Source organism: Athene cunicularia (assembly GCF_003259725.1).
Source record: "Athene cunicularia isolate RWA chromosome 10 unlocalized genomic scaffold, athCun1 chr10_part1, whole genome shotgun sequence".
NCBI classification, from domain to species: domain Eukaryota; kingdom Metazoa; phylum Chordata; class Aves; order Strigiformes; family Strigidae; genus Athene; species Athene cunicularia.
Window position 1 is genome coordinate 3,279,621 of NW_020799112.1, and position 16,056 is coordinate 3,295,676.

The 16,056-nt window shown below is 36.1% G+C and overlaps 1 protein-coding gene across 2 annotated transcripts in view; it reads left to right on the forward strand.

The window, feature by feature from the left end:
• Positions 1 to 16,056, forward strand: part of SCAPER (S-phase cyclin A associated protein in the ER) — a 167,449-nt gene that overhangs the window by 97,135 nt on the left and 54,258 nt on the right. For both annotated transcript variants that reach the window (XM_026856249.1, XM_026856250.1), the window contains exon 24: positions 14,434 to 14,549. In XM_026856249.1, the coding sequence (XP_026712050.1) occupies positions 14,434 to 14,549 (116 nt within the window). The remainder of the gene's footprint in view (positions 1 to 14,433; positions 14,550 to 16,056) is intronic.

Below are 16,056 nucleotides of genomic sequence, written 5' to 3' on the forward strand. Positions count from 1 at the left end.
AGTAACAGCGAGCACAAACTAAGTCGTTAAAGTATGGAAGTAAAACGGAACCAGAAGAATAGAAGAGAAGGCTTTTGATAAATTGAGACATGGCACTCAGTTACTTACCAGCTCTTCATACGAATCTAAAAGTAGCTGCTTTTCACTAGGTTAAGTTTCAAGATACTTATTATTACAAATTCAATATTGTATTCTTACTGGAAATAGACTTCAGGGTAAAAGATACATATCTTCAGAAAAGGTGTAATTTTGTAAGTGAAAAATGTGTGAATCTGACCAGTGTTTTAATACTTTTTTAAAAAACGGGTTCTCAGTGCTTATGACCTCTAAAAGGTACTCCCTCAGTCACCATTAATGGTTTGTTTTGTGTCAGGCAGTGTTTTTGGTTTTGTGATTTTTAGATAGATTTTTCAGCCTTCTGCTTCAGCAGTTGTGATGTCAGTTATTTACATTTCAGTAAAATGTTTGTCGTAGCTTTCAAATACATGGGGACTGTAGACAGACAGTGTTTATCCCATTGTAAAGACTGTCAGAAATGGCTGGCTTTAACAGCACAGTCAGGCCTGGTATTTATGTTTTATTCTCTAAACTGTCAGGCCTGTTGGGTATGGTGACCATAGCCAGGGTGAGGATTAATTAGGCCAGTTTTTGGAAGACACACTGAATTCAGAGGGACTGGCTACTCCTGTTTGGTTCCCCCCCCCGCCCCCAATAATAAAAACTCTGAATCATCAGAAACTGAAACAATAAAATTAAAAAATAATAAAGAACTAAGATACAGAGAAAAAGCAATGTTAAATGAAACACATATAAGCTTTTGTACTGTTCATGATAAATTTTTTCAAAAATCTCTACAGAGATTTAAAATTGCCCCATGTATGTCTATATAAATGTGACATGTATATACAGATAAAACAGATTTTAGAAGCAAATACTCTATGCTATAAATACTCAGTATTGCTACTTATTTAAGTATATTTAAGAATACAGTGAGAATTGTGTTTCACAAGCACATTTAATTTTGGTGCTGCAAAAATTGAATTGAAAAACTGAATATAATGGCTGGATTTTATTTTTGAGAAGAATAGAATTCTGAACCAACTGAAAGGCAACAATGTGTGTTTAAGCTTTTCTTAACTTGCTATTAGTTATATTTGAACTGGATATGCCATTATTACTGCACATAATCACTGTTGCTTTAAGTATTATACGAGATACTATAATTTGATACCACATTTTTAAAGGAAGTTTGAATTCATAAGCTAAGCAGGAGTGACATAAATAGTGTATTTTATGCTAGATTATGTTACTGGAAAAATCAGGCTAGCTTTAAAGCACACAGGCCACAAGCTTTTGTGGCTTTTATTTCATAATTGAAGAAAACTGTCAAGTGTGAATTAGAAGCAGCAAATTTTAAACCTAAATTTTGACTAAAAACATTTGATCCAAGTTTAACTTAGTTCTGTTAATCAGCTAGATGCCTTAGAGGCAAGGATGATCAGTATCTCTGAAGAGAGCATGAGTGTGAGGCAGAGCAATGATTCAGTAATCTTTCCAAAATTATTAATTCTTGTCTTTGGAGCATTGAAGGGTCATCTGAGAATAAGATGGTGGCAAAAATCTGTGATCCTAAAAAAAACTGTGATGATTTATTTTTTTTTCCCACACAAAATTATTTTGGTTGGCATTTATGTAGGAAAAGGAAATGATGGAGAGAGGAAGACAATAATAGATGAGTTTGGGAGTTGTTAATAGAACAGATTCTTCATTTCAGTAGCATAGCATTTCTGTAGGCAAGATATAGTCACTAGTTAAGGTGAAGTGTTAAGGATAGCTACACCTCTAGAAAAAACCCAGCATAAAGTCTAAATCATACAGGGATTCATTGAGGGCTGGAGAAATCACAGGAGGTCTCAGCTTACCTGTCACCTTCTTACTAAATCAGAAAAAGCATCATAGAGCACTATATATGAAAAAGGGTGAAAATTACTGTTTTACTGAATTTACCTAAGTCACGGACTAGTGACTTTACTCAAATTATAGCTACGCTGTATGTATTTTGTGATCTTATGTATGCATACACACAGAGGCATATCTGTGTATTATTTAACACACTCAACCAATTATTGTGTATTGTGTCATCACAATGATTAATTTCTCAGTCTGAAGCTTAAAGTTATTTAATTCCTTAATTACTTTTAAAGTACATGTTTAAGCATTATTATAGTAATGAAAAGCTTGGTCAAGATGCTAAACTTTCATAGGCACGTTTGTGATTGAGAGGTGTGTGTTTGTATTTTCCTTGACAGGATGATTTCTGTGATGCAGCCCTTTTCTGTTTTCTTGTTTACTTAATATCTCCCATTTCTCCACTAGAGGACACTATCTGTAGAAACAACAGCATGTCCTTGGAATTAATAAATCCATTTAGCAGTCAGGTTTTCTTTCTGGAAGAAAAATGTTTACGTAAGATTTTAAGTTGGTGAATACTGATATGACTTCTACAGCCAAAGGTACTACTTGCTAAATCAATTTGTATGTTAATTCTCAAATGTCTGTGTTTATGGTTATGTTCAAAATGGGCTTTAAAATATTGCTGATTTTTGTATTGGGCAAATAGGCCCCAGTTTTGTTCAATTTGAGTACTCCTATTGGAGCATGCCTTCATCTTTCTGACATCAGGTTCAGCCAGTTCTGGGGCACTTCATGTGCCAGTGTGCTTAGAAATTACACAGCTTTTCTTCCTACTGAGCTTCTGATAGCAGTATGTATCCTGGTTTTAGTGTGTCAGGATATTTACATAGGTAATCAGTATATCTCCTGTCAAGACTTAAATGTGCAATCATATAGAGTGTTCTATAGGAAAAAAATAGAAATACACCCATGTCTACTTCTTTTTTTAAATTCATTAAAAAAAGAAAAAGTAGCCACATGGCCACAGTTAAATAGGCATATTTATGAGCCACTGTTGTTTGTGCTATCTACATTTTATACTGATCTGTGGTGCAGATCAGGGTGGCCAGGCTCCAGTGCTTGAGCATCAGTTCGACTTGGCTGCAGTGGCAGGAGTGTCATGGGAGCAGCAGCAGGGCTGACCTCTGGCAAGCAGCTGGCAAGGCAAATTCATGGCTATGGATGAAAACAAGCCGGCAAAGGCCCCCGAGCCCCACATCAGTTCTGTGCCCTTTCCACCTCCACCCTTACAACGGTGCAGTGGGACCCTGCGGAGTCATTGCTGCTGTCATGTTGTAACCTACTGCCGTTCTCTTATATATGTGATATGTGTCTTTTGGCTCTTAGCCATGTGAAGATTTTGATACGTAGTGCACTAGTTTACACCAAAAAGCCTTCTTTTGTGTTGGGCAGTGGGCATTTCACGGCCAAAGTGTTTAAAAACTAAAATAAACATTCACACACTATCTTAACTGTGCTTTCATCTTTATGGTTTTTGTTCTTTATGAAAGTATTTGCTACTCTCATTTTTTATAATCAGAAGTTATAACTTTAAGGTTCATTTTAGCTAAACATATGATGTATTTCTATACAAAGACTGGATTCATTTTTTTAGTCCATCCATTAATTTTTCAACTTTGGGTACTCCTGCAGTAGCCAGTTCCAGAGCTCAGTGATGTCACTTGAAGGGAAGTCATTAATCAAATGTAAAGCTGAATTATAACAGTTTAAAAATGATTTAAAGTCAAACCCCAAACTTTATGAAGTGTGTTGAATTACAAAACTTAAAAGTAAGTCTGTTTTACCAGCTAAAACTAGAATTCAGGCCCTTGGAACTCTGTTTTACCACAAAAAATCTAATAATTTTGCTAACACAGAAGGTAACATAGGGAATTCTGTATTTATGCTTCCTTTAATCAAGTCTTAAGCTGTTCTTAGGAAAGTACAGAACCTGAGTTCAGGGCATGAACTCAGGAATTGATAAAGCAGATGTAATTGATGGAAAATCTGAGATGTAAGTAACCCTCCTTGAAATTAATTCACTTCTTTAAACCCTGTAACTGGGAGATGAGAGACTTTTAATATATGTGTTCAGCACTGAGTGCCAAGGATGCACAGTGCCACTGAAACATCATTTGAAGGAGATTCAGCAGTGTTCAAAGCCTGGAGTGTGGGGTATTGTGCTGTATCTACCATCTTAACTGCATATGGTCCAGACTGCTAGTAGTAGTGGAAACATCACCCGATCTGATCAACTACAGCAGCAGATTTGATAGTAATAGCACAGTGGTTGTGAGTTCAAAGAGCAGGCTATGGGAAACACAGGAGGAGCTCTTTGGGCAGCATTTTCTACCCGAACAGCCTTTCCCTGTCACTGCCAGGAAGAAGTCAATAGGTCAGATGTGTGTTGTGTGTTGCAGGTTGGACTAAACAGCTTTCTATCATCAGTAATTCGTTTGCCTGGAGTTTCTATAATCTGTGGATTAACCTTTTTCTTGAGATGAACATACAAATAGGAGCTTGTTACTAGAGGTCAGCCACAGAACATTTTTTTAGCTTGTTTGATAGAAATGGTATTAAAAGGCAAGTTCAGTTCACAGATAAGCTCTGCAGTGTACTTATTCCAAGATTATTTGGAGGTTAATTTACTGTCCACAGTGGGTGTAGTTGAAAATTGCTGCGTTGATTTCTGGTTCTCTGGGATGCAGTTAAATGTTGTTAGCTTCCAGTGCACTTATGCTGTGCTGTTTGTGGCCTTTTGCTGTCAGATCAGGCTTTTTTTTCCTTCTACATCAATTTGGAACTAATACATCAGATCAGAATGGATATAGTGGATATATATACATTCCAAGGTATGCAGAGTTTCTTCACTAGCTGTTTACAAGTCAAGAGATATGTTTTAATATCATTAAAATACAGGCGCTGATTTCTCAGTGATGAGAAAATGCCCTACGCAGGCACGTTTCTTCTAGTGAGCAGATGCCACTTTAGTGGTCATGATAAAGTAATGATTATTATAGTTTCTAAATAAGTGAAGTTTTTATTTTATTTGCTCTGGTGGTATATCTATACAAGTGTTTTCTTGAAAGTATTTTTAAAATTCTACATCTGATTTGAGACCCTCATTTCTGACGAGAACATATCACCTAGAGGTCTTTGTTCTTATGTTTGCAGTACTTCACAAACCCACATTATTAATCTGCCCTGAAGTTCTTTGTTGCTGTCCTGTAGATTGGGTAATGGCCAAGTAGTCACTCAAGAGAGTATCCAAAGCAATCAGTGTGAAAGCTGTGTTTAGAATTCAAGTGCTCTTGACTGAACTACAGGTCTATAAACATCCATTGCTCCCTCTCTCTCTGTCTTCTCTCACATAGTTTTAATATTGCACTGGTTTTCATAGTTCATTTTCAGCTGAAATCAGTGCTGCATTCTAGTGGCTGAAAGCTTTCAGCAGTGAAATGTCAGCCATAAGATTGTGTTGCAAGAGATCTGTAACTTTCTTACTCACTGGAGAATTTCTTCTCCAATAAACTTCTGAGAGAGAACAGGACAAGATCATGTAATTGTGCTTTTTATATACTTGTGTGGGAACTTGTATTTATGAGATTATTCAGAAAAACTTGAATTGCCCTTAGCTAATGGAGTCATTTATGGAGATCTAGGAGCAGTTGTTCCTGGTATTAGAGACTTAAACCTTTTTATCCTTTCTTTCCTCCTTTAATTGATGCACTTACTAGATGCCCTGTTATTTATAAATAGGCTAAACATTTATTTTTAATAAGCACTAGTGCTCAGTGCTGTTTCTCACAATATCTATAAGGACTGTTCTTATTTTTCCAAGCAGTATTGGCTGTTACCCGTTATGCTACTTAGCATAAGTGAAAGCAGCTAAACATATAACATGGAATTCATTAGTTTACCTGTGTTTCCCTTATGGCTTTCGCTGACTTGAAACTTCACAAACAAGATTGTGAGGGTCTTGTCAACAGAAGTGCTAATTTAGTGCCCCTCTGTGATTTTACTGTTGAACTGGAAAGACACTGCAGAACTTGGAAGGAGATCCTGTACTTAAGATTCGTCTTATTCAATGAGATAACACAGTGATTCAGTAAGGAATCATGTCCAATACAGTTTACCTTACAATATGGGCAGAAGAATGAATAGAGTATATGATGTACATAGGCAGAAGTTAAATGTATGAACATGTGACATACAGTGTTTGCAGGACAGGCTTAAGAATCAATTTCTTAGCAGTGGTATTGTCCCTAGGCCTGGACCAATTTTACGTCACTTGTTGATAATGTGCTTTCAGAGTGTATAATAGTAAATGCCCCTTCTCTTTTTTATTTTTCATTTCATTAAAAACTAAGCCTCATTTTTCTTGTTGCGTTTGAGTGATGTAGCAACTGCATTCTTTTTCATCCTTTGTTGTACTTAGATATTTGTCTTCCTTTGTACTAAATATGTTATGTGAAGTTTCAGTTAGTATATCTTAGAGCTTAAAGTGAAAAAAATGGTATTATCCAAATGGCTGGGGTGTTAGAGGCTGAGCTCTACACAGGAGTGTACAAGTACTGAACATCATGCAGGGAGTGAAACACGTTCTACAAGATAAGGCCCACTTACCTACCTGCCATCTCAGATGCTAGGTAACCATCCTCTCCTAGATGAAGCCACAGAGATTAGTCTGTGTGGAGTGTAAACAGAAACCAGAGGAGCTGCCTTATCTTTAAGGCTTCAGAATCAGCTTTAAAAGGCTTCAAAATCTGCAATTTGCTTTGTAGGGTAAGGTATGAAGGAGCATTTCTTGAGTCCTCCTTTCTGTAGCATTGCATAGCATTACCTAAAGAGCAAATCATGAGGGAAGAGCTGATACAAATATATGAATAGATATGTCCTTAATGTGAATGAATATCTCCCCCCAATGGTGTGCAAAGGCTACTGAGCCAAGTCTGGCTCATGTTCTAATCCTAAACTAGTTTCCCATTGATGTTTAGTGCTTGAAATTCTATTGTGGGTGAAGTCACTCATGTCTGAGTACCAGTTTGAGATTTTCAGATGGAATGGGGTATTATGATAATACTGATTTCACTGGAGAGAAACAAAGGAACAATTAATAGAAAATATTATTTTAGTATACTCTCAGGTGATTTTCACTGTGTAAAGTTTTATATCTAGAGAGACTAATCAGAGAGTAGATTTTCTACAGTCACAAATATATCTATGGTTTTGTGTATTTATGGTTTGTGTATTTATTTAAAGAGGGAGGGGGAAAAAAAAAAAAAAAAAAAAAAAGAAGGAGGAGCCAGCCTCGGGTTCAGTTGTCTGGTTTGTTTTTCTAAGGCAGCTTTGAACTGCATTTCTTAGCCCCTGGCATTTTAGATAGAATCTGCAAACACTAGATAAAAGGAAAGAAGAAAATTCTTAAGATGGATTTCAACTATATTTTACTAATTTGTTATTATTTCTACCTTCGGTGTACAGTTTAACAAGTGTAAAATAGAGTTGCACAAGCTCAGTGTGATCTTCCAGAAATAGAAGTCAGAATGTTTCAGAGTATTTGGGTTTCATTCAGAAATATTTTCTTCTGAACAGTTTTAGTTCCTGAGGTCTATTTGAACAGACCTTCCAGTTCAGCTTCTTACTCAGAAATAGTGGGCAGAACTAGCAGAAAGCATTCTTTTGGCTCATAAAGGAAAATACTCTCTTTTAATCTATGTAAAAATATTGATTGTGGAGGTTTGTCTTAGCATGAGGGTTTGCACCAGAGTATTTAAGTTGGTTCAAAAAGATTTCACATAGTCAAAATGTGAGGTGCTGAAGTTACATAGAACAGAGATGGTAAAGCTGACATTAAATCATTTCAGCTGTTAAAGCTCTGTATTATTTCTGATTCTGCTCTACTTATTAACTAATAATAATACTTTAACAGGAGAAATGTATGGAAGAGAGTGCTTTCGTCCAGGACATTGGATTTCACCCAATAACTCTTGCACCAAATTAATAAATTATGATTTAACTAGGATCATATTTTTCTAGGAGATAATCAGGTTTGATTTAAAAACTTCAAATGATTGAGAGTCGACTATATCCTAAGTATATTATGCTCATCATTAATTACTCTTGGCATTAAAAAAAATCATTTTATTCTTACCTGAACTCATTCAGTTTCAGCTTCCAAATATTAGCTGTTACTGTGCATTATCAGAAATCTTCTTCCCATTCATGTACTTCAGCACTGCGATCCCATCATATTTTTACTTTCCCCGGCATAAACTAAATTTTACTTCTGTAGTGTCTCTTGGTGAGGCAAGTTTCTCTGACCTCCTATCTTCTGGTTTACAAATCTTCCAGTTTGTCCTGTGTAGTAAAGGGAAGTGGCAGTGGAGGACAGGGGTTTTGGCCTTGCTTCTGTCTTGGAATGTTGCATGCAGAAACCAAAGGCTGTTCCTAATTGATGCTCACTTTATTTTACTCTGTATTACTTTGTATTGCCCACTGACCTGTATAAATAAATCAGAAATTTTTTCCCCCGATTTGGTTTTATTTCAGAAGAATACAATTTATATTATGTGACTACTTTAATGAGTTAAACAAAGCCCAGCAAAGTAACAGCATAGGTCAATTGGCCTTTTCACCTATTTCTTTGTTGACTGTGTTTAGGTATGGTGAGGCATATGCATAAATGACTTTTTTTTAGCTGTATTTTTTCTGTACTACATGACAGATAATGAGATCAAAACATTGTTTTGAACTTTCTGTTTAGTCTGCTAATTTTTGCATTTGCCAAACATACTTGTATCATTGGGTAAGTGGTGCTTCTGAGGGTGCCACAGATGCCGAACCCTGATAAAATCCACCCTATCTTGTTAATGAACGCACAAACAGTTGTTCCCCATCTGCTGCCTCTGTCTGAAAGGTTAGGAAGCCCTTCCTTCTTGATCACAAAGGACATAATTATTGTCTGTAGAGGAGTCAAGTACAAAGACGGTTCATCCAGTCTGACCACTGCTACACTGCAGGCCACCAAAGATTAACAGCTGCTTCTCCTTTGATTAGGTTAGGTAATAACAGTTACTTTAGTTAATAATTGGATGGATTCCCAGGCCATGTAATTCAGGTTTAGGCTGTCATTTTTTGCTGGCATGTAGCTGAGCTGTATTATTGGAACGGAGCCTGTAATCCTATTAGTCAGTTGTCACTCAAGCCATAGGAGAGAAGGGGAATTCAAATCCATTAAGGTGTTATAACAGGTAGGTAAATAAGTCAGCCATGCTAGCTCAGTGTGCAGGGAGCTTTCACGATTGTCTGTCATAATTTTTTTTTTTTTTTAAAAAAAGAGAATAATTTCAACGTTCTTAAAATGTTTAGTTCATAATTAATCCATAAAATGATTACATGATTTGTTTAATTTATAGTTATTTCTGTTTACTTTGCCACACATGCATTAGTGTACACACATTCTCTACTAAAGTTCCTTGATTCATGCACTGTTCTGCTGAAATTAGTTGCTGTGTGCTCTAAATGACAAATGTATAATGTCCAAAGATTAAGAATACATAATATCACATCAGCTGTGTTGGCTTTCCTCCTGTACAAATAAGGCCACTGTATTTCACAATGATACAGACTTGATAGGGATAAAGAAAACATGAGGTGTTTTTTTTCTCGTGTTGGTTTGCATTGCTACATCTGCTGTTCTGTGGACTGTGTCTCTGGTTCTGTTTTTGTAATGGTTAAGACATATCTAGGCGGCATCCCCAAGGTTTTTGTGCCTTATCCTCTCTCTGTTGAGGAATTCACAGATGACAGTGATAATCATTTTTGCCTACATGTTCATTTACCCTTGCTCTCCTGCATGACCAAGTAACTTAAGAGCTTTTAAATTCTTTTGTACTTAGAAATCAAATTGTTTAAAAATGTTATTTGAGGTAGTTGTGAATTTATAAAAATACATATAAGCAAGTCAGATTTTCACACGCTGTTTGAAATGTTTGTTATGCTCTTTCCAAATATGGATTTAACATTTACTCCCTACAGGATCTGTCATTTTTCATACTCACATGGTGCCTGATCTACTGAGTGCCTTGGGTGCTACCAGAGTAAGAGCATAGTTACCTGAATGGGTCTTTCATTCTGACACAGATTCAAATGGAATCAATTTAAATAAGAATATTACGTGAGTAAGGGTTTTGAATAACTTACATGCCTCAGTCTGCTTTTGAATTTCTGTTACGTTTTAATATGTATAAGCTAATGTAAAGCTTACAGAACATTAAGTTAGTTTGGATCATATTTTGAAGTATACAGGTTAATTTTGGAAAGACGGACAAATTGGACAAGATAGCCTACTCCCGTATGTTTATGTTTTAAGAAAGGTTTCTTCAGATGAATATTTACATACTTTCAACATTTGAAAATCACCTCAAATAGGAATTAATTCAGGCATATTTTAAAATAATTTGGTATTGTTTGACTGCTGTACCTCAGAGATAGTATGGCAATATTTTTCAACACTGGGGAGATTTAATGCTGTTCATTTTTTATACACAGCTCATCTTCCTACCTGAGGTCTCCTACTGTGGATAGCTGAGGAAATTGCCTGTGCATGATTCCTTTTTTTGCTGTTTCCTCTGGTACCAGAGTCACACAGCATTCACTCAGAAAATGTCAGTAATGCAATATTCAAGTGACTCTTCTGCTCCTTTGTGGATAGGGCATGTTTTCCCCTCAGTTCCCATGACCCCTACTGACCCAAAGCCAAGCTCAAGGAGCTGTGCCTGAACCTGGGATTCCTGATAGCAGGACGCTTGTGTGCTGCCCAAGGTCCTTCACAAGCACTGTATGCCGGCAGTTACTTTGGTAATCAGCATTGCCTTTCAATAAATGGGTTAAAACCTCTTGGAGTTCTCCATCTTAAAAAAATTATCAGAGATAAATATATTGAGTATCATGCCAAAAGTAATATCTTCTGAATCCGTAAGTGGCAGCTTTATAGACCTTTGTAAGCACCATGAACAAATACCGTGCTTGTGTATCTTTTACAACTTTGCTGCTGGTTTGTTTCTTCCTTTTATTTAAGGCTTTTCCTCTCTCTCTTCCATACACATATTTAGGGATTTTTTTTCCCCCATGGCTAAGCATCAAAATGCTTGTTCATTTTTATGAGTGATCTAGAGAGGAAAGTATAATAGGATGTAAAGCTAAATTGTATAAAACTGAGAATTACAAACTCACTTCTGCTTGATAGAAAACTGTAGTTGTAAAGGAAGTTCTTTAAAAGGTAACTTTGTATTTTGCAAAGTATACTTGTATTTTAGCAAAATATTAAACAGAAGTGAAACAGGCATTCTGAAAAAAGTCCATCTAAAGTGATGCTGAAAAGAAATGATGCTCCAGATTGAAGGAGAGCGCATAGGAAATCAAACAGCTTCAGAAGGTGAATATTCTTTATAAATAGATACATGAAGATCTCAGAGTAGCGAGACATTATAGCTTCTTTCAGTGTGGCTCTGGTGGCTGATTTTAGGTGGGGAAAAAAAGAGTTCCTTTCTGGACACTTAATGACTAGGTATTTATGGAGAAAAGAGTTCTGGAAAAAAGATCAGAGATAAGAAAAGTTTACATGAAAAAAATAGAAAGCTGAGTTTAGCATTAATGAATCTAAAATGTTGAGAAACAAGCCAAGTAGGAAAATGTAGCAGTACACGATTTCAAGAATGGAGTAATTACTAAGGGGAGAAACAAAACGAGTGCAATAAAATGGGATATAACTCAGAGTAATGGGATGAAATAGAGAAAGGGCATATTTGGTCTAAATGACAGGAAAGACTTCTTCGCCTCAAGAGCTAATAGGTTGTGGCATAATCTCCCATGAGAAATAGGGAAAGTGAGAAGTGGGAAGTGCTTGGCACATTTAAAACTGGAGTAGCACTAACAAATATGCTGTAGCAAATAAATCACCGGTGTCACATAAATGTCTTTCTCATTTGTGTGCTGTGGTGCCAGCATGCCAATCATGCAGAAATCCTTGTGCACATTTGTCTATACTTATTATGTGTGTATGTTGATTGCCAAGGAGAATGCACACATGAAGTAACAAAATTTCTCTTTAAACTTGTGAGGTTTTAAGCCGAAGTGAAAATTGATATGTTAGAAAGGCCCCAGGCTTTGTCTGGCGGGTGCTGAACTACTCTGCAGCACTGGTGGGGCCAGGGAGGAAGAGGAGGAAGTTTGAGATCTTGTGGCCATAAGCCAAGGTGCTCAAGTAATAGTATCTGATTTGTGGCAGGACTATTTCTTTGCTGTTTGGCTGTCTTTCTCATTAGGTTACTGGAAAGCGTTGCAGGGGAGGCAGTGCTTACTGCAGCTTTATCCCAGTCACGCTGGGCTGGACGTGCAGTTACTGTGTTGTGTCAGAGGTCCACAGGAGGTGTGCTTTTTCTTGGTGGTTGTTGTTAGAAGGGAGGAAGAGGAAGTAAAGGAGGAATACATGAGTGAAACTCAGAAATAATTCCTCAGTTAAGGCACACTTACTGGGCTAACTGGACTAAATTTGACTGCTTAGAAATTATATTTCAATTTATATTTTCAATTAGCCTATAGGAAATCATTGGTTGATTATCTTAATTGCTTGGTGAGTTGGCACACAGATTCCATTCGTTTTAGGCTAGTTATTCCTTTGAAGGTAAAACTTCTGGCTGTCTAAAAAGCTACATGCAGTTCATATTAACTGTGGAAAATGTTTTCTTTTTGAATAACTGATTTATCTGTTTGAACAGTTTTTCTGGAGCTTGGAACTTAAATAGAATATAGTTGTTTGCATGAAAGAAACTTAATAGAGAAAAAATTGCATGAGTTTAAAAAAAAAAAAAGTAAGAGACATACTTTTGTGTTTACATATCAATGTTTTATTCTCCCAGGTAAAAATGTTTCCCTTCTAAATCAAAATATATGTTGCTCAATTATATTCTAATTGTTCAAAGAAAGATTTTATTGCCAGGGTCACTAGAAGTTTTTTCTGTTATGGTCTATTACAGTATAATACATTCTTCACAAACTAATAATTATTGTTTATAGAGCACTTCCCATTTTTTTCCACATGCCAAGTGATTGCAACACTGAGGAAAAGAAATAGATTTCTTATTAACTAGAATATCTTCATCATTGACAAAATCAAGATGGTTAAATACAAACTACCAATACAGTTACACAAAATTAGCAACTTAAAAGTAGAGAAGAAAAAAATCTTGCTTGCTTTATTTTAAACAGTATGAGATAAAACCAATTTTGCAGGAAAGGAGAAAGATGTAAGTTCTAGAATGCTGGGCCTGCTCTAGCAGAAACTCAGTCATTTGCAAACTGTAAGAGTAATTTAGGATGGTATTTAAGTGTAAAATTCTGCTAAGTGGAAGTTCAAAGAGGACACTTAGAAGAAAGAAAATCTAATCTAGAAAGCTAGGAGCACATATATGACTAGTTTAAATTGATTTTTCCATTTATAACCAACAACATAGCATAACTAATACTAAACAAGCTGGATGTGAAGGTTGTACCTCAAAGCTAAAACTATTCATTCATTCTGCTACATTCTGAATAAGCTGCAAGCAGTGGATTAGACAAATGACCTGGGGAGCGGTAATAAATTGGAGTTGCCAAAGAGATAAACTACACCAATCACCTAGGTGCCATTTTCAAACCTTACCTCTGTAGTTTCCCGTAATTGAAGCGCTACCAAAAATCACATCCAGGTTTTTAACCTGGTGCTTAAACTCCAAACAATTAACTTGAGAAGACAGAACAGCTAACCAACTTGTATCTTCAACAGCATCTGTCAGGCAACACTTCTGTCTTCCCAAGATTAAGGCTAAAATGACTGGTGACATTGTCAGGCTTTCTTCTAGAGCAACAACTTAATGAGGTCCACGTTCTGTGAAGTACATAACCAGGTATCATCAGTGTAATGATGGTGTTCATGTTTTAAAGTGATCTGCCTAAGCTGTTTTATGCATACAGTGAACAATTTGGAACAAGCTTGGAGGCTGCCTCCTTTTGGAAAAGTTTGTAAAAAAGAGGAAGTACCCATATAGGTTGACTGTTTTCTTTAAATCATATGCAGAGCAGTAAAGTATAGCTACAAAGATAACAGCAACAGATAACAATTACCTTTATTAAAATCCCTATAATATATTGTTATAGAAAATACGGTATTCGACTGTCTTGCCTGTATAGTATTTGATAAGTATATATGATTTTTGAGAAAAATAGCACCTGAGAATTTCACCACTTGCTCTAAAGAACATTCTTTCCTGTTCACTGGCAGTGAAATGCTTTTTTTCAAAGGCATTTAACATGATAAATACACGTATTAAGAATTTTCTACATTGACGAAACTCAGAACAATTGTCTATCAGTTACATTTTTTTATGTGGGAATTTCTTTAATTTCTGTTGGTTCTCTTCTATGTTTGTGTTTATCTAGAACACTGCAGATCAGATAGCATTTCGGGCTGCAGGAGGACTGACTGCCCTTGAAAATGTTCTTCAAGCGGTGACATCTCCCACCAATCTCAATGCGGTTTCACGGATTCCTTCTAAGTAAGTATGATTGGTCCTTCATTTGCCATTTAGGATCACTAGAATATTTATTTCACACCTGCCCCTTCACTGCTTCTTTTCTTATAGTCCAGTGTTGAACTTCAGAGAAAAAAATTGTGCTGTACTCTACGCTCCCATGGAAGGTGAAAGACATTTCCACTCAAGCTCTGATTTTCCAACTTGGTGATTTTATTTCTAGCTATGACACATTTGAGCATCCCTAATTGTACAAAACGAGAAAAGAGAAAACTGTATTAAACCAAAGAGTAGGTACATACCTTTTTAAAGTTAGTCTGTAAAGCTCTCTAGTGGGAAGTGGGGGAATTTTTTAAAGGGTTGTAATTCACTAGTCTGACTGCTTTTAAAATGAAACAGTTGTGTGATACTCTTAGCTGAAAGGGCTTCTGCAAACAGGTAAACCAAAATTCTTGTGGATTAGAGGAATTCCTCTTTATAGCACATAAGAATAGAAGGGTTTAAAGATCTAATCCCTAAAAAAAAGATGGTGACTAAATAGAATACCTGCAAAAACTTGATAACTCAAAAGCATGCTTTTTTCCCTGATCTCTAGCAGTAATTTTTATCCATTCAAAGACACATATGTCCTTTCAGAGCAGAGTTAGGCATGGTTTTACTACAAGAGGGATCAAGCCCAGGATATCCCAGTGTGTACCATTGTCATAATTTGTTCATAGATATATATTTTACTATTATAATAATTGGAATTTAAGCACTACATTGTGAGGGTTTGGATTAAAACTGTCCATTAATGTGTTATGGGACAGGTGTGAAGAACTAGGAAAGAACACCAAGGAAGAAACATGCTTTTAATATCTTAACTTTGTTCTTCAAAGAGAATAAGATTCCTGCCTTCCTGCTAAGTCATGCAGAATGCACTTCAGGTCCAGCCAGCTCCACTGATGAACAATCCTGAATTTAGTCCTGTGGTGAGCAGCTCAGCACCAACCTTTGAACACGTTAATTTGCAGAGGCTCTGAGTTATCCTCATCAGTGTGGGATAAACTTTGCAAGGGAAAGGGCCACATAAATCTTACCTTAAATTTAGCTTTAAATTCGTAGAATGTGCATCTCTTATACATCTTTGTTTTTTGTTCTTTTATTTTGGAAGTAGTCTCACTTTGGCAACCTTTGTTGAGAAAGTTTGAGAATATTCTGTTTATGTTACTGAAAACATTTTCTTTGAAGTTTGTTAGACAGTATGAGGATGTATTAGTTCTCAGAGGATCTGCGTGTCAGTAAATAAAGTCCAGTGTAGAACAGAATTTGTATAACAGAAAAAACATCTAAGAAGATTTATCAGAGGTTCTTCTCTCCATGGCAGTTACTGTCTATCTCATACCTATTTCAGACAACTATCTGGTTTCTCAAATCACTGAGCTTATTCATGACTAAATTATAAAAAGAACTTTTAAACCTTTCAAAACCAAAACGTTTTCAACTATCTGTATTTCCAAAAGAAACATCAAGACACAAAAGAGATTAATAT